The 23,931-nt window shown below is 47.7% G+C and overlaps 5 protein-coding genes across 5 annotated transcripts; 3 read left to right on the top strand and 2 right to left on the bottom strand.

The window, feature by feature from the left end:
- Window positions 1-730: 730 nt before the first annotated feature.
- LOC128707038 (BAG family molecular chaperone regulator 2) lies at window positions 731-2,986 on the bottom strand. The gene is made up of 3 exons (XM_053801984.1): window positions 2,748-2,986; window positions 2,403-2,545; window positions 731-1,095 (listed from the first exon to the last, which is right to left on the bottom strand). Exons 1-3 carry the CDS (start codon window positions 2,984-2,986, stop codon window positions 731-733), a joined length of 747 nt encoding a protein of 248 aa, XP_053657959.1.
- A 3,920-nt stretch (window positions 2,987-6,906) lies between these two features.
- On the top strand, window positions 6,907-8,736 carry LOC128708507 (T-cell immunomodulatory protein). The gene has a single exon (XM_053803486.1). The coding sequence runs from the start codon at window positions 6,907-6,909 to the stop codon at window positions 8,734-8,736; it is 1,830 nt and encodes a 609-aa protein (XP_053659461.1).
- A 1,134-nt stretch (window positions 8,737-9,870) lies between these two features.
- On the bottom strand, window positions 9,871-15,965 carry LOC128706688 (neuralized-like protein 4). The gene is given in 6 exon segments (XM_053801627.1): window positions 9,871-10,346; window positions 10,416-11,446; window positions 11,567-11,671; window positions 11,755-15,593; window positions 15,668-15,923; window positions 15,925-15,965. Coding segments are annotated over 6 exon segments (5,748 nt in total).
- An 834-nt stretch (window positions 15,966-16,799) lies between these two features.
- LOC128718855 (transcription termination factor 2) lies at window positions 16,800-23,867 on the top strand. The gene is made up of 5 exons (XM_053812471.1): window positions 16,800-16,854; window positions 16,932-16,985; window positions 17,077-20,114; window positions 23,493-23,650; window positions 23,723-23,867. Exons 1-5 carry the CDS (start codon window positions 16,800-16,802, stop codon window positions 23,865-23,867), a joined length of 3,450 nt encoding a protein of 1,149 aa, XP_053668446.1.
- On the top strand, window positions 20,815-23,297 carry LOC128709299 (dynein regulatory complex protein 11). Its single transcript, XM_053804286.1, has 2 exons — window positions 20,815-23,084; window positions 23,150-23,297. The coding sequence occupies exons 1-2, from the start codon at window positions 20,815-20,817 to the stop codon at window positions 23,295-23,297; spliced, it is 2,418 nt and encodes an 805-aa protein (XP_053660261.1).
- Window positions 23,868-23,931: the final 64 nt, after the last annotated feature.

The raw sequence follows: 23,931 nt of genomic DNA, 5'->3' as shown, positions 1-23,931 counted from the left end.
TTTAGCCTGATTCTATGCAAATGCTTTTACTATCGATATAAGTATGTTAGTGAGAAAGACAACTGTAAAAAGAAAACATCTCTATCCCAGAAAAAAAAGTTAAATCAAAACACAATTCCATACACTAGCGGCATCAACACCAAAACTTGTTTTCTTGTTATAAAATATCGATAAAGTATTGGAAAATACATGAAAAAAATGGGACGTAAAGAAGTAAACACGCACGCACAGCTATCATTCTCGTCAAGCGGAAAAAGCAGTTGGGCAGCTTATGCTTCACATTCATTGTGTCGCTTACCAAACCAGTGACACGGAATCTTGTGAAGAATGTATAAAATAGAGAAGTGAAAATTCTAAACCTTTGGACAGATATGCCAATGCATTTCGCGTAGTGTTTGGCACGTTCACCGCGAGTTGTCCACCAGTTGGCGTGCCCCATTTAACTTTGTGCTGTGGTTTAATAAGCTTTTCTTTTATGTATATATTTGAATTATGGAGCGACACCAGGCATTTTACCCACATAAAATTCCAATAGAACCGCACATTTGGTGGCATAAATACCTTCTCCTGGTCAGATAATGCACACTGCAGCACACCGTCCATCGATTTTCTTTCCTTCCCACCCACATAGACGATGCTGTACTCCCTTCTGCACACACGGGATGCCAAAACACGTCCATATGATAAATTACTATTCATCGACCCTCCATGCGTCCGTTTCGGCCTTCTTTCAGTGGACGATTGTTTGCTGGGTAAGGTAGACCAACAGTGCCTGCAGCCGCTTCTTGATCGTTTTCTGATCGTCGAGCGTACAACCGAGTAAAACACTCTCAAACTTCTTGTCCGTACAGATCGTGTTGGGATCGACGTCCGAGTACACGCTCGTATCGGTGGTGCTGCATGCATTCAGATACTGTTGGCACTTTTGGCGCGAAATAACCGGATCAGCGCTCGCGATGATCACATCGATCAAACTGTTAACGTGATGCAGCGAGTCTTCCTGTGCTTGATCGCGCACGGTACACACGTTCAGTTCAACCGTGCCTAGTCGGCTACTTATCCGCTGTACGTAACAATCAATTTCATCACGCTCATCTGGAAGAAAAGGGCAAGGGGTTAGCTACAAATATTTCTGTACATTAAAGTATGTGATAGTGGTGATTTTTTTTCCAGACTTCCAAAGATTTCAAAGTGTTTCTAAAATTTTTCCTAATTCGGATTCGTTGCTAAACTCTCATAATAAAGGCCAGTTTTTTTTATAAAACCCAACATTTTCTTGATTTCTAATTGACTATTGGACAGCACAACCTCAATATGTCGTTACCCCAAGTCGCATCTCAATGCCAATCCCCAAAGGGCTGTGGGATTGTTTAATTTTTAAATAGATTCATAACCGATGAGATGTTCTATACACTACACACTGGAGTAAGCGTATCTAATAAAATGTCATGCAAAATACGAATTATACAACCCACGCGGATACTTTGGAAGATGTTCCAAAAAAATTTTAAAAAAACAGTCGAAACCCCCCTTTGAAATACTCCTTACAAGGAGAGTGTCACATGCAAACCACGAAAAAAGGCCGCGAAGCAAACCGGTTACACAACTGGATGCCACCTAAACTGGTCAAAATATATTTGTTCTCCTGTCACAATCCTGCTCTTCTACGTGGGTCTATTTATTTTGGGAATCTGCTGTACCCAAAAACGACAGAAAAGAGCTGGCACGCATCCAACGCGTTGGCTCGCTTCGTTCTCTGTAGTTTTACATTCAAACCAAATTATTCACCATTTGATTTCAAATGGCAACAAAAAACTATTTCATTTCCAAAACATGTTAATACATTTTATAGTTTAAACGGATAGGAACGTCATTCAAAAATGTAAGCAAATGTGCTGCTTCGCTTAAATTTTAATCGAAACATAACGTTACTGTTTTTGGCATTTCATCTGCAATGAGGATCGTGGCAATAACAAATAGAGACGCGTCTTCCCTGACCTATCTCAACATTAGATGAGCATGCGTCGACTTTTTCACACGCACACCAAAAACAATCTAACCACCTCGCATCGGACCTGATAATCATGACGGCCTGTGCTCGTATATCAGCTGAAGAGTGAAAAGAGCAACAAAACGAAGCTCGTAAGAAGGTGGAACAACAACAAAAGAAAACAAACATTTGGTGACGCGCTAAAACACATAAACGCCACATGTGGAATGTTCTCGAACGTACTCCAATGTTCTCGAAGGTTTTTTTTCTGTCATAAATTTAACTAGATCGGACCAGTTGTTGTCCCACATATGGCTGATTATTTATCGCTTTGTTGAAATGCTTCTTATCAGCGTTAGTAGACTTCAATTGTAGCGCATTTTATCATTCAATCGGTTGACATCACACTTACTATCGTTTAGTCCGGTAAGGTACTCATTGTTCTTCAGCAGATCCACTGACATTGCCAGAAAGTCCTTCTTGTCGCGCAACACCATCGCCTCTTTGCGCAGTGACTCCACCTTCGTGTCCAGCTGGTCAAGGATATCGATGAACCTGTGAGGTGTATAAACAAGAAAGCTGAGTCAGAACAAGTAGCATAATAAGAGTTGCCACTATATGGATGGTTGGCTGCATCATGCAAACACGGAAGGTGAGAAAAACGAACTTCCTGTTGCATAAATATGCACACGACGAATGCAAATCAGCCGTTAACTAAAGGAAGAAACACATTGGTTGTGGGCAAAAGCTAAGAGACCTTTCCATCGGTGGTTTGTTCAACCAGCTGCTGCTAGCCTCATCAACACGGGGCGACCGGGGGCACTCAATGCCTGTGGCAGCACTTCCAGACGCAATACCACTTCCACTGCCCATAACGCCTGCCAGAAGGCCTCCCGGCACAAGCTGTATGTCCACCTCCATGCTTTCGGCGTGGTGCGATGCCGCTTGATTGCTAGATGATGATGATGCTGCACCAAACGCGGGTGTCGATATCATTGACGATGGTTCTTAGCGGTTTGAATTATTCCCGGTTTGTCACAACACCACACTGAATTGTTTCACAAGTAAATGTCCCAGGAAGGCAAGTACGCACGGAGTAAGTTCAGCGCTACCCGATTGCTTCGATCACGATTGTTTCTCACCACTAGCCGTCTTCACTATGTGATCTCTCGCACGCAACAACACTATCTGCGTGTGTAAAATGCCTGTGATGCTTTGGGTATTTCTGCTGATGTCCTCACCAAAATTCGGCGATTGCTTAGATATCTTTACATTTCCAATTCGTACCGGAACCGAAGGAAAAAATGGAGAAACGGTATCGTTTTAGTATGAAATTGTATGCGCACTACATTTACCTTGTCGTGCTGGTCACTTCCGACGCGCCGAACTCTTCATCGAACTGCTGATCGAAACGGGACCGTTTGGCACATCTACCCCTGGAACGGGCCCACTGCTGGTTCATGTTTCTTTCAGTACTAGCCAACCACCTTTAGCCCGCTGGCTGTAGCGTGATGGATTTTTTTACTGCTTTATCTATTTTTTCCCTAGCACGTAATATTACTTATTTTACTATGACGAGCAATTTCACATTCATGATTAATTTAACATAACTACAACACTCGCTTTCATAGCGAGAAAATTGGACCACTCGCAACGCATCCACACTAATTACGCGCACCGTATCTCTACGGAGCAGAAGAAATCCTTCTAGAACATTTTCGGGCCGCAAGGTGGTGTGCTTCCGCACATTAACGCAACAGCGATGTGGCTTCCTTTTTCACACATTCGCTGCACTGTGAGGCTTGGTGCCGGAAGCGTCTTCCAGAGAAACCTGCACCACGACCAAAACTCGGTCAAGGACGAAAAGTATAATTTTCGTAGCGGACGATTAAACAAAACTACTGCACGTCGGTTTCCCTACTATTGTGCACCCTATTTTACACTGCACCAACACACATACAGCTTCTCATCTTTGGCGGAATGTTTACATCGTTCTCCTAATGTCAGTGCAATTCAATTTCCCGGCCACAACAAAGGCAATCGCTGTGCCTACTTTTCACCTATTCTATTCCTTAATTACACCTTTGTTTCCGCGGAAAATGTACACACCACTCTCTACAGTATAACTTTTACTGTTTCCACATGTTCTGAAAACATTTTCTTGGTCAAATTCGTGCTATTGCTCTTGCGCTGCGTACGGCTGACAGTGTGTTGGTTGAATGGGTGAAAGAAAGAATTTTCCAGAAGAAATCCTACACGACGGATGCGCGAGATAGAGACGCAACCTCTTGTCACCAGCAGCTGATGAAACCGGGTTGTTTGATGGACCAGCAAACATATACTGGTCCAACATAATATGGGTGAAAAAAAACGCATTGCCTAATGATGAGCCACAACCGAAAGCAAAATGACTAGTTCATGTGCCGTATGAGGGTTAAATTGCACCTCATGTGCTATAACATCGATTTTCCTACGGTTTTTGAACGGTCAACGAACGCCACGAGCTTCTCGTGCGTAATTGCTGCATGCATTCTAGTGAACTACGCAGTACGACGAAGCATGGGGGAAGGAGCACAAAATACGATGTACTGGAAGACAGGCACAGGGGAAGGGAAAGGGTAGGCCGCCGTGCCTTATCGACACTACCACCTTGTACTTGCGTCTACATTGCCCTTGTTTTAAGAACACAAGAACAGAACATCGCATGGAAAACCATAGCCAATTCACACCTTATTCTTCAAGCTGGCCCGTACTTTACATAAACAATCTATATTCCTTCTATCGTTAGCCTATACGTAAATAAAATTACTCCAACATTGTAGAAAAAAAAATCAATGTTGATTTTGCCGTTGTCAGGGGACAGTTTCACCAGTGGACGGGTTCCGTTTCGATGCACCAGCAGCTCACACATACCGGAGATTAAGCGAGCGGTGTATTTTTGCGAATCAGAGTTCGTACGAAGGAAATGCAGCATAATGATGCACCATGCTTACCCGTAATGATGTCGATTTTCCTACTAAACTAACCGAATCTGCAACTTTACGATTGTTTTCACGCGGAGCACTTTTCTCGCGTTTTGACTGCGCCTGCTGCGTTCTGTATTTGACGTTTGACGTTTCTGCTTTTGGTGGTAGTGCGAGAACACCACACTGCTTTGTACACGCAGCGAAAAACTGATGTGGGAATGGCAAATGTTTCAGCTAGTTTGTATGCGTTCGTACACAATTTAAATCATCGAGAAGAGCTAGCCCCTTCTATGATCGTCGGTGGTTCAATATACCGTCGATAGAAGAACAATTGCAGTGTCAGGGCCCTGCTGAACAAACATGTAGAATTACGACATTACTGCTATCTATACTGGATTTTGCAAGGAAAGAAAAGATACCGACTAGCAGATGATCATACACAACCATCTGCTCTTGTGTCCTGAAGCACAGTTTTGAAACAACATTTAGAAAAGTGTTGCAATGAATGAATCCAAAACCTCCAGGCAAATATACTTCATGAATGTCCTTTGAAAGGAAAACTATATCCTTAATTATAATTTATGCATAATAAAATTCCAGGAAACTTCTGACTCTACTTCTTTCGCTGTATTTTTATCAAACAATAATGAAATCTTTTTATTTTCAATATAACGTACTAGAATGTGCGTGTTTTTAAATTTGACATAAGGGCTTGAATACCCATGGAACGAATTTAGAAGTTCGAAAAATTTCCTACTGGCATAATGACAGCTGTCTCATGATCTCCCGTTCTATTCAATGATCCTGCACTTCTTTTCTGGATAGGATGAGATCGTTCGTTTGAGTTTGTTTGATTTCGAACGCCGAGTGATGTGCGTGAATATGCACAGATGAAAAAGATTTCAACGAGGTATCGTACAAATTTAAAAAAATGTACAGTCTTTTCCCGAATTACACGACACACGAGTTAAGCGAATTTGAGATACACGAATCCCAACATTTTGACAACTCGTGTAATTTTGTATGTGGAATTGAAGTTTGTGTTTGTCAAATTTCAAATTTTCTCAAAAATACGCTAAATTTTCATATTAAAAACATTAATTTTGGTACAAATTTACTATAATTGTCGAAATTAACGAAAAATATCAATTATCAACATGGTTCGTGACGTGAAAAGAAGAAATCGATCACTGAATTATTTATTTGCGTAACTTGGGAAAAGACTGTACATAAAGTTGTGAAATAAATAAAGACTGTACGTGAATGATTCCATGCCCAATGATGTTGCTTTTTCCTGTTATCCATCGTTTTTTTTCTTTGTATATTATACAGAGACGATGATTTCAAGGGATTTTCAGTCAATGAATCAGTCAATCAGAATCACTGCATCAGATTTCAGTCAACGAGGTTGAATTATTAAATTATACATGTTATGATAGTGATAGTCGCGTTTATTTCCTCCATCAAACAATTGATAAAACTATTTTGGCAAGCTTTTCAAAAAAATTCTAGGCTTGAAATATTCTATTTTACGCCTGCCAGCATACCGTCATACAAACACTTCTGTTGGACGAATAATTGACAATTGCTAACTGGGAAACTCTCTATACCTTGGCGGTCAAAATGCTTCTGGCGAAGCGATTTGTGTCATATGTATAAACCTCACAGCTGATAAAGAAAGAACACAAAAAAACTCATCTGCTGAATGCGTAGTGAATCATATAAACAATCAAACGTTCCAATCGCTCGTTTCCTAATTTAGTGCATAAAAAACGTACCATTATCGTAGAACGACCAACAAGCTGATAGAGGCCAAGCATTACATTGGCAGACACTACAATGCGACATCGAATTAGGACGTGTTAAGTGGTATTTTTCTCCGTAGACGTAACAGTGGGAAAGCAACAACAAGGAACTCTCGCTTCGCATCGTCATTGCAGTATAGCAAACATGAAGTTTCCTTTCCTATCAGCGGCACATCTGTTGCTGTTTTACCTGGTTCCGCTATTGATCGATTTGCGGCACAGTTTTGTGCGGGCCGGTGACATCATCGACATTACCAGCACCGTGTTTGACAAGCTGACCGATGCGATTCCGGCCGCGTACGGCGATTTCAACTCGGACGAACTGACCGATGTGTTCGTGCTGCGAAACAACTTCCACACGCTGCAAATACTGCTCGGCAGCGACGACAAACCGTTGCTGAAGGAAGGGCCAAAGTGTGAATACAAACGGCACAAGATTACCAGCATCGTACCGGGCGATTTTGATGGTGATGCGTACATGGACGTGATGTTTACGGTACAACCGGAAGGCGGTGACGACGCACGCACGCATGTGTACATCAACTGGGGTGCATCGGAGGAAATGAACTGTACCGCGGAAGACGAGAAGCCACTGATCGAGATGATTGGCCAACCGTTGGCGTTGGATTACGATAACGATTTCATCATTGATCTGTTCGGGACGGATCTGGAGCGGAAGCGAACGTTCTGGATCTTCAAAAAGCCGGATGATCAAGGACAGCGGGGCCAGTTCACAGTGCAGATGGAAGGAACACACGGGGCGGAGCTGTCCGTACCCCATTCGCATGCCGTGCTCGACCTGAACAAAGACTTTACGGCGGATCTGTTTCTCACCACGACGGCCGGGTTCGAGGTATGGTTCGGTGTGAACAGTCAGGCCAAGTTTCGATTCAGCCACAAGATTGACTTCCCGGAGGGAAACTATAACAAGCACGTGGGGCGCGCCATCTTTCTGGATGTCGAGCTCGACGGTAGCTTGCTGCCGGTGTTTCCGATGTGCTTCGATGCCAAGTGTGTCAACTCGAGCATCATCGTGCACCACGGCAATCATCTGCACGATCTGCAGATCGATTTCAAGGACGACCATAATGACGCGTGGCATTTCGTTGTGCCGGACCGGTCGAATTGGGCCACGCAAAGCATCACCTTGCGCGGCGGAGACTTTAATCTCGACGGCTATCCGGACCTGCTGGCAACGCTCACCAAATCCGGTGATCAGATGCAAACATTCCTGCTGGAGAATGTACCGTGCGAGAAGAGCGCCTGCAACCACATGACGCGCACGTTCGTCGTCCGATGGAAAGCGCTGGCTCCATTCTCGAACGGTACGATGATGGGGTCATTTTTCGATTTCTACAACGACGGCATACTGGATGCGATCTTTGTCGAACGGTACGGCAATGGGACGCGTCCGGTTGCCTTCCGCAATTCACTCGATTACGATGCAAACTTCGTGAAGGTGATCGTACTGACCGGGCTAAGCAATAGCAGTGGGCCAAAGATTTTGACACCACTAGGGCGTAAAAAGCGTACGTTCGGGACGAATCTACCGGGACCACGGATCGAATACAACACCACCACGCAGGACGGTGAACCACAGCACGGTGCATCGGCCCAGCTTCCGCAGTCCGCCTACCTATCGCTTCATCTTCCCTTCACCACGTTTGGGTTGGGACGGACGCCCAACTTCGTCGATTCGCTCACGGTGGGGTTGTGGAATCATTCGCGCACCTGGACACAGCTGATACCGAACTCGCAGATGATCGTGGTACCGAACCCGATCGATGAACCGGAACGCTGGAAGGCGCAGCTGTTCGTAACACCGAGCAAGCTGATCGTGATGAGCGTGATCGCACTGGGTGTTATCTGTCTCGTGATACTGCTGCTTATTCTCATCCTGTACGCGAAGGAAAAGCGCGAAGATCGGATACAGCGATCACTGGAGGCGCATCGGTTCCATTTCGATGCGATGTAAGGCGTCTGGTGTGAGACGACAGTGGTGGACCTTTTTCTGGTGGTGTTTTTGAAGCCATTTTTGGAATTTTTTCAAGTTAAATTGTGGAATGCGTTCTGGAAGATGTGGAGAATCGTTCCCACGTTCTGGAACTTCGAAATCAATCTCCACGGACACTAGAACTCGACAAAATTTTCAATTCAATGCAAAGATAGGAACATCCCGCCTGTACCCGCACATATTCCACTTCAACTTGAAAGCAAACCAGATGTGGTTCCAGCTTCACCACCCTCGAATGCGAAAGAAGTCCACCGTAAACCATTTTTATACTGCGATACACCTAGTTTGTAAACTAATTGATAGATTGACTTATTTTGTTTTGCTCGTCCTGCTTTTTGTTCCCCTTTCCGTATTGCCCTCAAGCTGCAAAATAAACACACGGTTCCTTTTGTCTGTATCCCCTCGTTTACTGCACATCGATCCGCGTGAAATCTAGCAAGAAAATTGAACTTTATTCCTACGAGTCTTTATGTTAACTATTTATTATGCGCTAATTGTGAATAAAATGAAATTTAACTATCTGAAAAATAATTGTTCCCAGAAGGCATTAATTACAATCCAAGGATAAAGAAGATCTTCCGAGTAGAACTGATAGAAACTATGTGGGACGCTACTGATAATCCCACCGAATTCTAATAAAATGAACCGTGGATCTTCTATTATACAGTCTCAACAAACGTAATAAACAAACTGAAATTTCTACACCAAACCGTCCGGATATTCGGATTGGTTTTGGAGGAGAATCCGGTTTTTTAAAGTGGCAGTTAGAATAGATTCCATCGCTAGTGCGCTAGAACAACTCACTTCGTCCAGCTAACTTGTCTTATGTGTGGCCCTTTCATCAAGTGCCCCGATAGATGAATCAAATCCAATGAAGTTGATGCCATCCAAGAATTGAAGGAATTGAAACGATAGATCTCCCAATTTAAAAATACCTGGATTCTACGCACACAAACTTTCGGATGAGCTCGGCAAGTTCAAAACACTGCAAATGCTAAAGTTCTAGAGAGAGGACATGAAATCTTAATTTATAAAGCTGCTTTGACATAGATTAGGCAAAATGTAATACGATGAGTGTTACTACTACGTGCTCCCTTAGTTCGGTATCAGATGAATGAGCAGCGCTGTCAGTACGCAAGCATCTACCTCCTTCGTCGTCCAGGAGCGGAATGTGAAATCATTAGAATTGTTACTGCTGTTTGCGACGGTCGAAGCCAGCGACGTTGTTGCTACAGCTGCGGTCGCACATGCACCACTGCCCGGTGCACTGGAACCATCGGTCGGCATTACTCTTGGCTGCGCCTGTTCACCATCCCGGTCAACGGCGGACAGCGATTGCGCACGCACCCGCACCTCGAACGCTGTTTTAATGTGGAAAAACTGTCCATTCACTAGGTAGCGAAGCGGAAATGGACGGCCACGGGTAGAGCCGCCAACGTTCGACGCGGCCGTTACGCTGACAGGCTCGGTAGCGTCCGGAACCGAACGCAACAATATATGCGTACCGGGGATGAAATTATCATTCAACGTTGATGTGGCCGAAGAGGCGTCCGGATGTAACTGACCGGTTTCTAAAACGAGGGAACAAAGATTAAGCAACGCTACCGCAATCGTTTTGCCGCACACCAAAGCACACTTACCAATCGGTAAAGGTTGACCGTGATCCAACACGGAGCGTATCTTGTCGACGCGCGTATTGTAGTATGCCGTCGTCCAAACGAAATCGTCCGCCGTGTTAACGACACAACCGCCCTGCACCATCAGCTGATTCAATCGGAAGCGTACCCAGTTTTTAAGGACGTTTGGCGAACCGGCGCCAGCAACAGGAAGCTGACAGCTGGTACAATAACACGCACACGGTTCATCGACAAAGAATGCATCCGGTAGCATAAGCGTCCGCTTGAAGCTCATCACCAGCTTCAGATAGTCACAGTCACGGTTTTCTACCGGCGGTGGATATATCGCAGTGCTGTATGTTGTCGGTACGGGAGGTTTCTGTGCCCTGTGCTGCTGTGTGGTGCCTTCCTCATTTTCGGCACCTTCCGGTGCTAATCGTTGGATGGTTGCGAAGGGTCGTGACGAAGCGGAAACTGATGCCGTAGGTGGCGTGTTCACTGGCGTTCCTCCCACAGTCTGCAACTGCAGGCCAAGCTTTGTACGACGAGTGTTCGCGAGCGTGTTACGATCACGATCCTCATCCGCATCATCACCATCTTCTTCCTCGTCGTCCAGCGATTCTTCAGCGGTTATGTTTTGATTCACATCCGTCAGATTCGTATCGCAGTCTTCGTCGCCGCTTGCGCCGGTGCCACTATTCAGCTGTATGCTGTTGAAATCTATGCTCGATTCAACCACATCGTCCAGATAGTTGGTGTCGGTGTTTTCTTCCGCTCCAACTGCACGATCGATTGTGTTCGGTTCAACGCCAGCTGTGCTGAGCGCGGTCGCACTGGAAGAACTGGCTGCGCCCGAAACGGTAGGGCGATGCTGATAGTCCTCAAAGCCTTCGTCGTAATTACCCGAACTCATCGATTGCGATTGATCACCACCGCCGCCACGATTACTGTCAAAGCTACCCTGCATTGCATTCGCATTGAACCGATGAGTGCTTTGGCTTCGCTGAATGTTGAGATTGGTCGAATGCTGCAGTTGAAGAGAATCGCGCAAGCAGCTGCAAAACATAAAGAAGAAAAGCTTTTATAAGCGACGCAATCGCAAGCCAAATTCTTCTGATGACATTTGTAAGTTTCCCGAATGGTATCCATTGTACTACGACAAACATTTAATTTACCAAGAATTCGATAGCTCCTGATTGCGCGCCTCGTTTGCGGTACGTATTTTAATCGAAATATTCATCAGCAAATTCTCCGACACGCAGTCCATCACGGAGCGGCTCCTAAAATTACGCAAAAAATAAAACAGTTATCACATGTTAAAAATGGATCGTCTTCGACTCAGGACACACTTTGCGAAACTCACATTGCGCTTGATGGGTTGGATGTGGTCGGCACCGGCTGGTAAGCAATCGTTTGATCCGTTTCCTTCTCGTGCACTTCCAAATCTGCCTTCTCGCATTGGGGCACATTCTCACCGTTGTCCAGCACAGTGCCTGCAACCATTTGGCCGGAACCGATGACGCCACCATCACCCGGACCAGCACCACTGCCAATCCCGCCAATCTGTCCACCCTGCCGCTGTGGTTCGTTGGGCAACACTGCCAGTTCTTCCGCGATCGGGCTCCCATTCTTTGGATCACCGTTGTAGATCGTTACCCGCTCACATTTGCCGTACAGATCGAACACCGGATAAACGTGATGCGGCAACCCTGTTGCCAGCTCTTCCAGCTGCGTTTGGCCGCAGGTAATAAGCAAGCTGCCACCGTGTGTTAACGTGAGCGTAATGATTGTGCCGGGCTGAATCGCATCCAGCAGCTCACCATACCGGGACTGTGTTTTCGTACCATTAATGTTGACGTAATCGTGCGTCACTATCCAGCACGGTCGCCGGAACAGGATGGCCGATGTTGGGAAGGGAAACTGTGTCGGGGATGCGCCGGGTGCCGCACCGAGTGCGCCAACCGCGATCGTACCCTTCCACTGTGTGTTGATCGCATTAACGCGCACACTCACACTGTGGCCCTTGCAGAGCGGACGCGAAAGACATACGATCGCATGGTTGTACGATTGTAACCGGGCGGCGGATTTCCGTTCGTCGAACAGTGAGACGTTTTTGCCGAGGTACAGCTCAGAAAATTCCATCGCCAGACTGTCGGAATCGATCGATTCCAGCATCGAGTCTTGTTTGTTCAGTGGATCAAGCCCCAGCTCGAGGGAGTCCTGCAGGCGAAGGCTGCAAGGTCGCAGCGGAGAGGTGGGACCCTGCGACGAGATTACCTGCACGGCCATGGTAGACCCAATCAACTCGACCACCGCGAACACGTCGGCCGAATCGGGCAGATTGGTGAAGGTTATGTTCATATCTTCCGAGTTGAGTAAGATTCGTAACGTTCTGCTCGACGTTAGCTCGATCCCGATGCGATCACCTACGCGTAACCATTCGAGCGAGGCCAGGGAGCGTTGCAGCAGTGTCGAATTGTGCCGTACTTCATTTCCACTGACGTACCACACGTTTGCCGGTATGCGGCGCATACTGATCGGGATGTTTTTGCGCACATGCTCATCGCACAGGTTCAGATCGGTTGCACCGACCCGCAAACATCCGGCGTACAGTGGGTTCACCTCGGTTAGCTTGATCTCGAATGTTTCGCCCGGTACGAGCGGTCGGTCGGAGAACACGAGACAGTGCGATAGGGCCGTGTTGGTACCGCGCGAAGCCACCGTCCAATTGTGACCGAGCGTGACGGTGTTTGCCGATATGCATGACCACCGGTGTTTTGATTCCACCAGTGCCATCGGCTGGATTACGGATGTTGCCTGCAGGCTCTGGGAGTTTTCGCTGATCGCGTACGGGGCACGCAAATCTCCATTAGCGCCAACACCACTGCCCGGTCCGGTGCCGGTGGCGTGTGTCGGTGCCGTAATGCTAACCTGCGCACACTGCCCGTACAGATCGACCACGGCGTACAGATTCGGGGCTTTCGAGTCGTAAAACGCACCGAGATCGATACCGTTGATGGAGAAATGGATGGCGTCACCGTTACGCATCACGCCAACCCGCGAGCCCTGGCCGAGCGCATCGAGATCGAACGGTAGATCGCTCCGAACCGTACACCCGTTCAGTAGGAGCGTCGTGCCGGAAACCATAATCGTATCGTGCTCGAGATCGGTCGCCGTACTCGGTAGCGACAGCTCGTCCGGGCGCATTGCGGTCACACCGATTTCGATGCTGCCATTCCACCGGTCGACCACCGTATCGAGTACGATCTCGAACAGTTCCCGCTGGCGTAACGGGCGGCTGCTAAACACGATCGCATCATTAAACTCGGCCAGTGCTTTCGGTCGGCAGGCGGTTAGGCCACCGTTTATGATGTGTGCATTGCGCCCATGTACGCACGTGTTGAACCGCATCCGTGGTTCGGCCGACGGGAAGAGCGTCGTGTTGGAGATGGTCGAATTACCCGTATCGGGTGTACCACACTCGGATGTGTCGACGATCGAAGCTTGGGCCGCCTGCCCGTACAGATCGATCACACCGTACACCTTCTCCGGTACGTTGGTCGCTGCCGGACCCTGATCGATCCCGTTCACCCAGAAGTGTAGCGTGCCGTCGTCCTTCCGCACCACGCCTACCCGATCGCCCACCTGCAACCGGTCCAAATTTTGGCCGTACTGCTCGATCACGGTCATGCCGTTGTGCATGACACCGTTCCCGGTCATCATCCACGTGCCCGTCCGGACGTTCGTCATCGTGAAGGGGAAATCGAGCTCGGTCGGGCTGTGCGTCGTAACGCCCATCTCGATCGAACCGGCCCACTTGGTGACGACGCGCTCCAGTCGCACCTGGAACAGTTCGTTCGGGCGCAGTGGACGGCGCGTTAGCACCACACCATTGTTGAAGTCGTCCGATGCATTCGGGCGCAGCGCCGTACGGCCACTGTGCGTGACACTCGCGTGGGAACCGCACATCTGGTGAAACAGCAGCCGATCGAGTAGCGTGGACGCGGAACCGACACAATCCGCTTCCGACGGGCTGCCGGCGGTTGTGGTCGCGTGCGGCAAGCTGCTGAGCGGGAGCTCCTGTATCTGGGCCGGCATGCTTAGCAGATGGTTGCGGCGCGTTACCAGATTGCGCTGTTCCCGCTCGTCTCGATCCACGATCGTCACCTTGATCGTCATCCCGTACAGATCAATAACGCCCCAAAGCGTTTGGGCAACGCGTGTCGCCGCGACGCCCTGATCGCGTCCGTTAATGTAGTAATGCAGGTTGCCGTTTGACTTTCGCATCATACCGACCCGATCTCCTTCGCGCAGCTCGTCCAGATTGAACTCACCATACTCGCGGCGCGTTCCTTTCCCGTTCGTCAGAATACCGCACCCGGACATCATTATTGTCCCACTGCGCAGGTTGGTCATCGTCGCCGGGAACTGTAACGCCGATGGACAGTGTGTCGTTACGCCTACCTCGATCGATCCCGACCATTTATCAACCAACCGATCGATGCGAATCTCAAACAGCTCGTTATCCCACAGTGGCCGATGGGTCATTACCACTCCATTGTTGAACTCATCCAGCGGTCGGCGTCGTTCGGCCGTACGACAGTTGGCGCTCAGCTTAACCAACGATCCGCAACGTGTGTGAAACCGAAGCTTATCGCTCGGATCGGATGTTCCCTCCGTGCTGGACGTGATGGCGGAACTGGATGAGGTCGCCGCAACCACGGTGGAGGTTGTTGTCGTTCCACCGTTTACGGACATTTCCACCGACATTGGCAGATCGATATTTTGCGATATTTGCGGGGATGCGCTCACATCTTCCGATGAAGTGCACGCTCCGTACTCCCCGGGTAGATCCGTCAGCTGACCGGATGTTATCGTCACTTGTACACATTTGCCGTACAGATTTACTAGCGCATACACCTGCCGTGGAATGTCCCGTGCGGCTACACCTTGCGGTTCTCCGTTGACGTAGAACACCAACTCACCGCGGGCTGTTCGCTGCACGCCGACACGGTCTCCTTCGCCTAACTTTTCCAAATCGAGCCCGTACGATTCAACCAGCAACAGACCATCGTTGAGTACGGAGATCCCGGACATTACCCAGGTGGTGTTGCGCAGCTTCATTGCACACGGTGGCAATTCGGTTGATTCGGGATTGACTGTCGTGATGCCAATTTCAATGCTTCCGCTCCATGCTTGTATCTGCAGAAAAGACAACTTTGCATGAGAAAAAGTATCCAATCAACAAACGACCCCAGCCCGGATCCATATCGTACCTTCTCATCGATTCGCACCTCAAACAGGACATCATCTTGCAAGGGCTCGGCACTCAGCACCAATCCGTGGTTGAATTCGCTTACATTTCGCATCGCCGTGCGGTTCCCGTTCGACAGCGTAATCCGTTTACCGCACCGGCGATGAAAGACGGTAGAGGACATTTTCACCAGCCGACCGACGAACCACCCCGAACGGTGGAACAAAAGCTGCCTTGGCAAATGTTCCTTTGTATCACACACGGCTTTGGGGAAATTGAGATGGAAAACTTTTGACAGCTACGCACCGTCGTGTGTGCATGAGTATGTGTGAACTGGAAAAATCGATTCTGCGTGATGACGTCACGGCGCAGGACGCTACAAATTGACGTTCGCAGAAATCCACGCACACTATAGCAAAAAGCCAACAGCTGATTTTTGTTGACAAACAATTATCGTCGGAAAGGGAGGGGGTTGTTGCTGCACCGGGGGTATTTATTCTTCAAAAACTGCAGATCAATTAAAGTCAAATTGTAGATTGTTTTCTTATCGAAACGAAATGATAGCAAAATGTGAAACTTACGATTATTCTGTATTGATTCTTTCATTTTTTTAGTGAATCCATTGCTGTAATCTATCACTATCACGGTATTTGATTTTTGATTATATTGTTTTGCCGACAGGGGGGGCAAGGGCATTTGCCGTTAATAATCAAAAGTCATTTAATTTACATTTCTTTTTCGCTCTAGGTTTGAAAAAAATATTTGCTTGCTAGTGCTTTTTTTCCAATACCCAATGAAACGCTTGGAGAAACGCTTCACAAATGTGAGGGAAAACATTTGACATTTCAAGCGTACCCGTTCTCTGCGTACGTGGGCTTGTCAAAGCAAAATTCGAAATGTTCATTGTGAGCAACGGTTGTTGGCGCTTCCCTCGATGAAGCATACATTGGCAGTCCGTTTGTTTATGTGTGTAATTAGCTCGCAAGATCTTCCTATTGTGCAGTGTGTAATTGTGGAACGACGAACAAAAGAAAAGGAACACAACGGCATCGAGAAAGCCGGCATTATAACCATCGATTGATCAAGAAGAGGAGCTTTTGTTTAGCTTTTGATTGTATTGTGGTAATAGTTGCTAGAGTAAACTAGAAACCAAAATGTCTGCTGAGAACTTTTTTGTGGAGGATTCTGCGGAAGAAGATTCGCTCATGGGTAGGCGCATTGGTGTTTTTTGCAGGAGCAAAAACAAAATTCCACTTTATTGCTTATATGTTTTCATTACACTACAGAAAACCAATCGTTCGGGAAGTTCCGGGACGCTGAATCGATTGTGATCGATGAAAGTAAGTAGCTGGCGTTTATCTGTAAAGGATGGCACCGTTTGGAGGTTACCAGCAAGGATAAACATGATAATCTATTTTGTTTTGTACACAGCCGACTCATCTGCAACGGTTGAGTCTTCTGTTAACAGTGTAAACAACTCGTCTGCTGCTAGCGAAGAGGAAAACATGGTGCTACAGATGAAGAAACGCCAGAGTAAACGAATGTCCTTGCATCCGAGACAAGTGGAAAACGAACCCAGTGATGAGAGCGAACAGGAAGATCAAGATCGAACCAACGATGGGTCCGACCGTGAAGAAGATGTTAGCAGCGGCGAAGAAGATGAGGACGAGGTGGAACGACGTGCGTTTTCACCAGTGACTCGTATGAGTATTCATGGGGTTGCGGCTGTTGGCACGAGCGACGATGAAGATCCTAGTGGTGACGAGCGTACAGGTGGTGGCTCTGATAGTGAGGACGAAATCATAACTACTACTCGCAAAAACCGCAAGAAGATAGTCATCTCCGATGATGAAAATGGTGATGGAACTAAGAATCAGAATGATTCGGAAGGGGCTCCACGGTACGTAGAAACAGGCAACAATGTATCATCAACATTCCATCAAGACGATGATCAGGATGCGATCAGCACGAAGCTCTCCTCGACGTTAAAATCTGAAGCAGAATCGAATGCGCATAACGACGAGCGTAATGAATCTCGTGGGGAATTATCCTTTAACGGTGGTCGGCATTCGATAAGCATCCGTGCTTCGATCGGCGAAAAGCTGTCTTCGACGCACATTGTAGAGGAGATTAAAACTACCACCTCTGATGCGGAAAATAAACCCAGCATACACAATGATTCGAGCAGTGTAAGATTAATAGAAAAATCGCTAGAAATTCTCTCTGTTAGCAGCGGTGAAGAGAATGAAGTTTCTTTCCAAGGTGTATCACAAGCGAATGTGCCGGCGAGCGGTAAACCTGCTCAGCAGAATCTTGTTCAACCGACCATAACCGGGTTTGTGCGTGGTCAGCAGAAGCAACGAGTGTCGCAAAGTGAGTACGATGCTAAAGTACGTCGCATGGCCGATTTAAAAAGTCAGCTGGTGCTGATCGAAAGCGTCATGAAGAACAGTGCCAAGTTGCCGGATAAGGGGGCCGGTTTGGTGCGCCGTTTGGCCGATATAAAGTCGCAAATATTCGAGCTAGCCAAGGACATCGAAATGACACGGGCCACCCCGAGCAAGGGAATAAAGAAAACTATTCAGCAAAACTTTGATCAATCCCAGAGGGGCGTAGAAAGCTCGCGAGATGCTAGCGCAGACGGTAGTGTAGGTGCGGGTAAGCGTGGCGATTTTATATCGTGGGACACGATCAAGAAAACGACGGACGATATTCAACCGCGACACACGGGAAAACAGGGTATCGCAACGTTTGAAAACCAAAAGCTGCTTACGATGGACCGTTTGGCGACGTTGCACAAGTCGATCGAAACTTGTCCGACGGAGGACACGCTAGCCGATCCGCCGAAGCTGCTCAAGATCGATCTGATGAATCATCAGCGGCACGCGCTGGCCTGGATGTTGTGGCGCGAAACGCAGAAACCGCGCGGAGGCATTCTTGCCGATGATATGGGTCTCGGCAAGACGTTAAGCATGATCTCGCTGGTGCTGAAATCGGCAGAATTGGACCCGGACGGGGAGCTGCTGGAACGGGAAAGCGAGAGCGAGGGTGAAGAAGAGGAAAATCAAAACCCGAACGGTGGTTGGAAGTCGAAGGGACGAAAGGATTATTATGCGGGCGGTACACTAATCGTGTGTCCTGCGTCGCTTATACGCCAGTGGGAAAGCGAGATAACGAACCGTGTGAAGCGCAACAGTTTGTCCGTGTGTGTGCATCACGGAACGCAGCGCGAATCGAAACCGCGCCAGCTGGCAAAGTACGATATCGTCATCACGACGTACAATATCGTTTCGCGGGAAAGTAAGGTTGCGGCACGAGGCTGTGCCGGAGTGTACGGTGTCAACTGGGAGCGCATCATACTGGACGAGGCACACGTCATTCGAAACCACAAAAGCAACATGTCCGAATCGTGCTGCGGACTGAAGGGCCGCTACAGATGGTTGCTAACCGGCACACCGATACAGAACAAGGAGATGGACGTGTACGCACTGATGAAATTTTTGCGCTGCACACCGTTCAACGATCTGGTGCACTGGAAGCGATGGATCGACAATAAAACGGCTGGCGGAGCGATGCGTTTGAATACTATCATGAAGTCGATCATGTTACGGCGTACGAAGAAGGAGCTGCAGGAACGAGGCGCCCTTACCAGCCTGCCGAGCAAAACGGTCGAAGTGATCGAGGTGGAGCTGGAGAAGGACGAGATGAACGTTTATCAGAAGGTGCTGATGTACTCGAAGCATTTGTTCGCTCAGTTCTTACACCAACGGGCAGAGAAGGAGCATGCCATAAACTACGGTTTCGGAGGCAATAGACCCACCTTCTCTCAACGCGGTGGTGCAAATTACGCATTTGATAAGGTACACCAAAAGCTAAAGAGAATGCACGACGATGACGGAAAGGAGGTTAAACAGCATCAGATTTTGGTGCTGCTGCTTCGCCTGCGGCAAATTTGTTGCCATCCGGGGTTAATTTACGAGATGCTGTCCGACGACGATGAGGGCGCCCTTGAACTGTCCGGTGCAGATGAAGCAAGCCTCGACAGTGAGGTGGATCTGTTGGGACAGCTGAACAAGTTAAAACTGAACGACGTGATTGCAGAACATGAGACAAATCTTGCGAACGGTGGTGATGGTAAAGGTGAACTTTCGTTGAACCTGTCCGATAAGTTCGACCGGCCGGAAGCGATGGCAAAGGCGGCTTCGAAGGTAATGCTCAAATCGAATCCGATCTTCCGCATCGATCGTGCCAGTTCGAAGATCGAAAGAGCGATGCAGTTGCTGGAGGAGAAAATATTTGCTACAGGCGATAAGGCGATCGTTGTTTCGCAGTGGACCAGCATGCTGGAAATCTTGGGCTCCCATCTGTCAGCTCGGAACGTACCCCACGTGTCGCTGACGGGTAAGGTCCCGGTCAAGCTGCGTAACGATATTGTGGTGGCGTTCAACAACCCGTCGGGAAAGTCGAAGGTAAGTGAATGAAAAAAAACGACCTTTTTTGCTGTTAAACGGATATTTTATTAGATAGGTGTAAGTCTGCCTTTATTCTTCTTTATCGGCACAACAACATCAAGAGATACAGCCCTGCCATTTCTGGTTTTGTTTGACTTTATTTACCAGTAGTTTTGATAGTCAGTCGTGCATGCAGGGGATTAGTCTACATGGAATTTTTGACCGGTTCTGATGTGTGAAGACCAGCGTTGTTATCAATACATCACCGGGGGGCCGCCCCATCTACCTTTACTAGACTACATTTAAATACTTAATTGGACATTTAGTCTTTATTACGGGAGACGCTACCATCGGACCACAATATTTTTTCACTTGTTATGTCAAATATTCAAAGTGCAAGGATTCTTCTTTACCTTGACGTTAACAGTGTGATATTCAGCAGAATTGATGATGGAACGTTTTAAATATTATATTAGCATTTGTAGTGTAGTGCCGCGGGCTTACATATAAACACGTAAACATGTTATGAAAATTCGAACATTGGCAACCTGTTGAGCGAGTTTTGCATCTCCCCTGGCAACGTTTACGTGTGTTGCGTGGTAACAGTCGCCTGTGTGTTTACATATTATCAATATCCGTAAGGAATATCGTGTAGAAGTTGAAAGTTCTGAGCGCTAAAATATCAGTTCGCGAGTATCTGCTGAGTTAAGAAGCAAAAATGTCGAACCGTACGTTTAATTTGCTCTGGACAGGAGCGCAAAAGGATCTCGAAAAGTTAGCCGTTAATGACTTTGAGTATCAGGCGATTGAGGCACAGCATGACCGTGGCGAAATTCAGGGCCAAGTGTTTGAACTGTACCTTCGCTATCTGGTGATTTCGAATCGCTTGGAAGAGATCTACGATCAGATCGTACAGCCACAAAAAAGGATTCTGATCCGCAAGCTGCTGGACAACTGTCTCGGTCGGATGCTGGAGCTAAAGCACGATCTGGTCATTATTGACATGACGGAGTTCAGCTACAACGACACGATTGTCGAAAAGCTAAGCCTAACACCGCTCAGTATGGAAGTTAACGTTCCGCGATACTTTCGACGGGAACGTGAAGAGCAGCTAAATGAACGGAAAAAGTTTATGGACGATATTCTCAAGAAAATCGGTGCCCTCGATGAGGAGGTTGTGGAGGAGGAGTTGAGTGAACTGGAAGCGATACGGATCATTCAAACGCACGAGCGAGCCCGGCAGGGTCGGCTTAGGGCTCAATTTATGAAGGAGTTGAAAATATTGAAGGAAAAAGGTAAACCGGACAGTAGTCGCGACAAATCGACGACCGGGTTGAATGCGGCAATGAAAATCCAGAAGGTGTGGCGTGGGTACGCTACCCGTCGCCAGACGCGCCGTAAGAAGATGGAGGAGATGATACTGATCGGAATGGTACCGTCACCGGTTACATCTGCCCGGACGGCAGTGGATGAGTTGGAAGATTTGAAGCAATTTCGGTACAAACAGCAAAAAACGTTCCAGGACGATTATGAGCGTTCGTTGGTACGCGTGAAGGAGGAGATTAGTGTGAAGCAGGGTGCCGCCATGACGGAGGATATTGCCGACGAGATTCGGACTTGGTTTAAGGAGTATCAGAAGCGGACCGGACGGTTGCCAGACTTCCCATCGGAGGAGGCAGGCGGGTCGAGACATCTGCTAAGCCGCCAAGGAACGGAGAGCGAAATGAGTCGCTCGTCGGTTCTATCGTCCAGGGAATCTAAGTTGAAGGGAAGCGGAAAAGAGAAGCTAGCTCAGAAGAAACCGGGCGAACTGTCACTCGAGGAGGGACTCGATAAAGCATTTAAACCGATGCAATCTTCCTTTCTGCCGGAGATTAAGAGTGGCATCGAGGAGTATACGGAGATTTGGAAGGGTAAGGATGAGTCGCAAAATCTACGCCAGACTTATTACGACGATATGATATACGAGGAGAAGTATGCCGATGTGGAGGCAGAGCTGCGCAGAATTGTGGATGAGATTATGCGGCAGGAGTTGGAACTGTTGCAGATCGCACTGGAGCGCGATCGCGGTGGAAAGAAGCTGAAGAAAAGCAGCAAGAAAGCGCGCCGCAGTGGCAAGAAGGGAAAGAAAAAGAAGGACAAGGATCTTACACCCGACCGGACGACGGAATCGCTGTTCGAGGAGCTCGTCACGAACGGAATCATCAAGAAGTATCCGGAAACGCCGATCAAAGCGTACGTGGGAGATTTAAGCTATGCAGCGCGCAGTGCACTCAATCCATCGCCAGGCGATGTGCGGCAGTTGATCAAACAGTACTGCATTCTACCGCTCGGTTCCGAAACCATACGTAACTTTGGACCGTGCATCAAATCGTTGCTGATCGCCGGTCCGAAGGGTTCCGGCAAGACGTCACTGGTACACGCGATCTGTACCGAAACCGGTTCGGTGCTGTTTGATATCAGCCCGCCGAATATTGTGGGCAAGTACCCGGGCAAGTCGGGCCTCATTATGTTGATGCATCTGATCTCGAAAGTGTCACGGTTGCTGCAACCGTCCGTGATTTACTTCGGCGATGCGGAGAAACCGTTCATGAAGAAAATTCCCAAGACGGATCGTACGGATCCGAAACGTTTGAAGAAGGATTTACCAAAGTTGGTGAAGAATATACAGCCCGAGGACCGCATCATGCTGATCGGCACATCCGACTGTCCGTGGGAGGCGGACATGAAGCTGATGGTGCAAACGTACCAGCGCTTTATCTATATACCTCGGCCAGACTATGGCGCACTTTCGTACGCCTGGAAGGAACTGCTCAGTCACTACAGTGGCGTGCATCGGCAGTTTGATACGGGTGCAATGGCAAAAATATCAGATGGCTATACGATCGGATCGGTGGTGCGTTGTATACGGGAGGTGATTACATGCAAACGGATGCTACAGCTAAGGGTGCATCCATTGACGCATCTGGAACTGATTAATGCGCTGAGGTATGAGAGTACAAAGAATATGCTAAGTTTATTGATTATTTTTAAGTTGAACTTTTTTTTTGCAGTGCCCTCGAACCGGTGTATAAGGAGGAAGAGGAAGCGTTTCTGTATTGGTGGTGCAAGACGCCTCTCGGCAGACGTCGCTCAAAACAAATGGAGAAGGACCATGAAGCTATGATGGAGATGGAAAATGTCCCTAAGAAAAAGAAATAAAATAAAAGTGATAGTTTCATTTTTGATGGTTTGTTTAAAGAAATAAAGTGTGTGTTTGTTAAACCTTTTATGTCATTATTTTGGGGATTAAGATATGTACAATATATCATTTTAAAGTATTGCATTTTATTCGTCCTTATAATGTTGTACACGATATGATTCTGATATTTGTTTTTTATTTCCTGCTTCACACAGATAATACTTCTCTCATTGACGGCCGGAGGCGTTGGATTGAATCTCGTCGGTGCGAATCATCTCTTTCTGCTCGACCCGCACTGGAATCCACAGCTCGAGGCACAAGCGCAGGATCGCATTTATCGCGTCGGTCAAACGAAATCCGTTTACATTTGGAAGTAAGCACCGTGGAATGTGATAAACGCGTTCGCTTCAGCCATACTAATGGGTTTCTTTTTCTTTATTGCAAGATTTATGTGTGCCGAGACCGTGGAGCAGAAAATCCATGCACTTCAGCAGCACAAGCTTGGCATCGCGGACGGTGTGCTAACCGGAACGGTGAACAAGGGCAGCAAGCTAACGATGGACGATTTGAAATCGCTGTTCGGACTGTAAAAGTGCCCGCGCAGTCCTGATCTGTGATATTTCGTGTCCTGTATTGTAGCTATTGTGCAAACGG

The sequence above is a fragment of the Anopheles marshallii genome, chromosome 2 (genome assembly GCF_943734725.1).
Source record: "Anopheles marshallii chromosome 2, idAnoMarsDA_429_01, whole genome shotgun sequence".
Classification (NCBI taxonomy): Eukaryota; Metazoa; Arthropoda; class Insecta; order Diptera; family Culicidae; genus Anopheles; species Anopheles marshallii.
Note: the sequence above shows the minus strand (reverse complement) of the source record. Positions and strands in the feature narration are given on the sequence as shown.

What these genes read in the sequence shown, in the direction of transcription:
- LOC128707038 (XM_053801984.1), bottom strand. Translation starts at nt 2,986, where the DNA reads ATGATATCGACACCCGCGTTTGGTGCAGCATCATCATCATCTAGCAAT. An exon ending in AACAAACCACCGATGGAAAG is followed by an intron (nt 2,546 to 2,747) that starts GTCTCTTAGCTT and finishes TACACCTCACAG; the next exon opens with GTTCATCGATATCCTTGACC. An exon ending in CCTTACCGGACTAAACGATA is followed by an intron (nt 1,096 to 2,402) that starts GTAAGTGTGATG and finishes CTTTTCTTCCAG; the next exon opens with ATGAGCGTGATGAAATTGAT.
- LOC128708507 (XM_053803486.1), top strand. Translation starts at nt 6,907, where the DNA reads ATGAAGTTTCCTTTCCTATCAGCGGCACATCTGTTGCTGTTTTACCTG.
- LOC128718855 (XM_053812471.1), top strand. Translation starts at nt 16,800, where the DNA reads ATGTCTGCTGAGAACTTTTTTGTGGAGGATTCTGCGGAAGAAGATTCG. An exon ending in GGAAGAAGATTCGCTCATGG is followed by an intron (nt 16,855 to 16,931) that starts GTAGGCGCATTG and finishes ATTACACTACAG; the next exon opens with AAAACCAATCGTTCGGGAAG. An exon ending in ATCGATTGTGATCGATGAAA is followed by an intron (nt 16,986 to 17,076) that starts GTAAGTAGCTGG and finishes TTTTGTACACAG; the next exon opens with CCGACTCATCTGCAACGGTT.
- LOC128709299 (XM_053804286.1), top strand. Translation starts at nt 20,815, where the DNA reads ATGTCGAACCGTACGTTTAATTTGCTCTGGACAGGAGCGCAAAAGGAT. An exon ending in GAACTGATTAATGCGCTGAG is followed by an intron (nt 23,085 to 23,149) that starts GTATGAGAGTAC and finishes TTTTTTTTGCAG; the next exon opens with TGCCCTCGAACCGGTGTATA.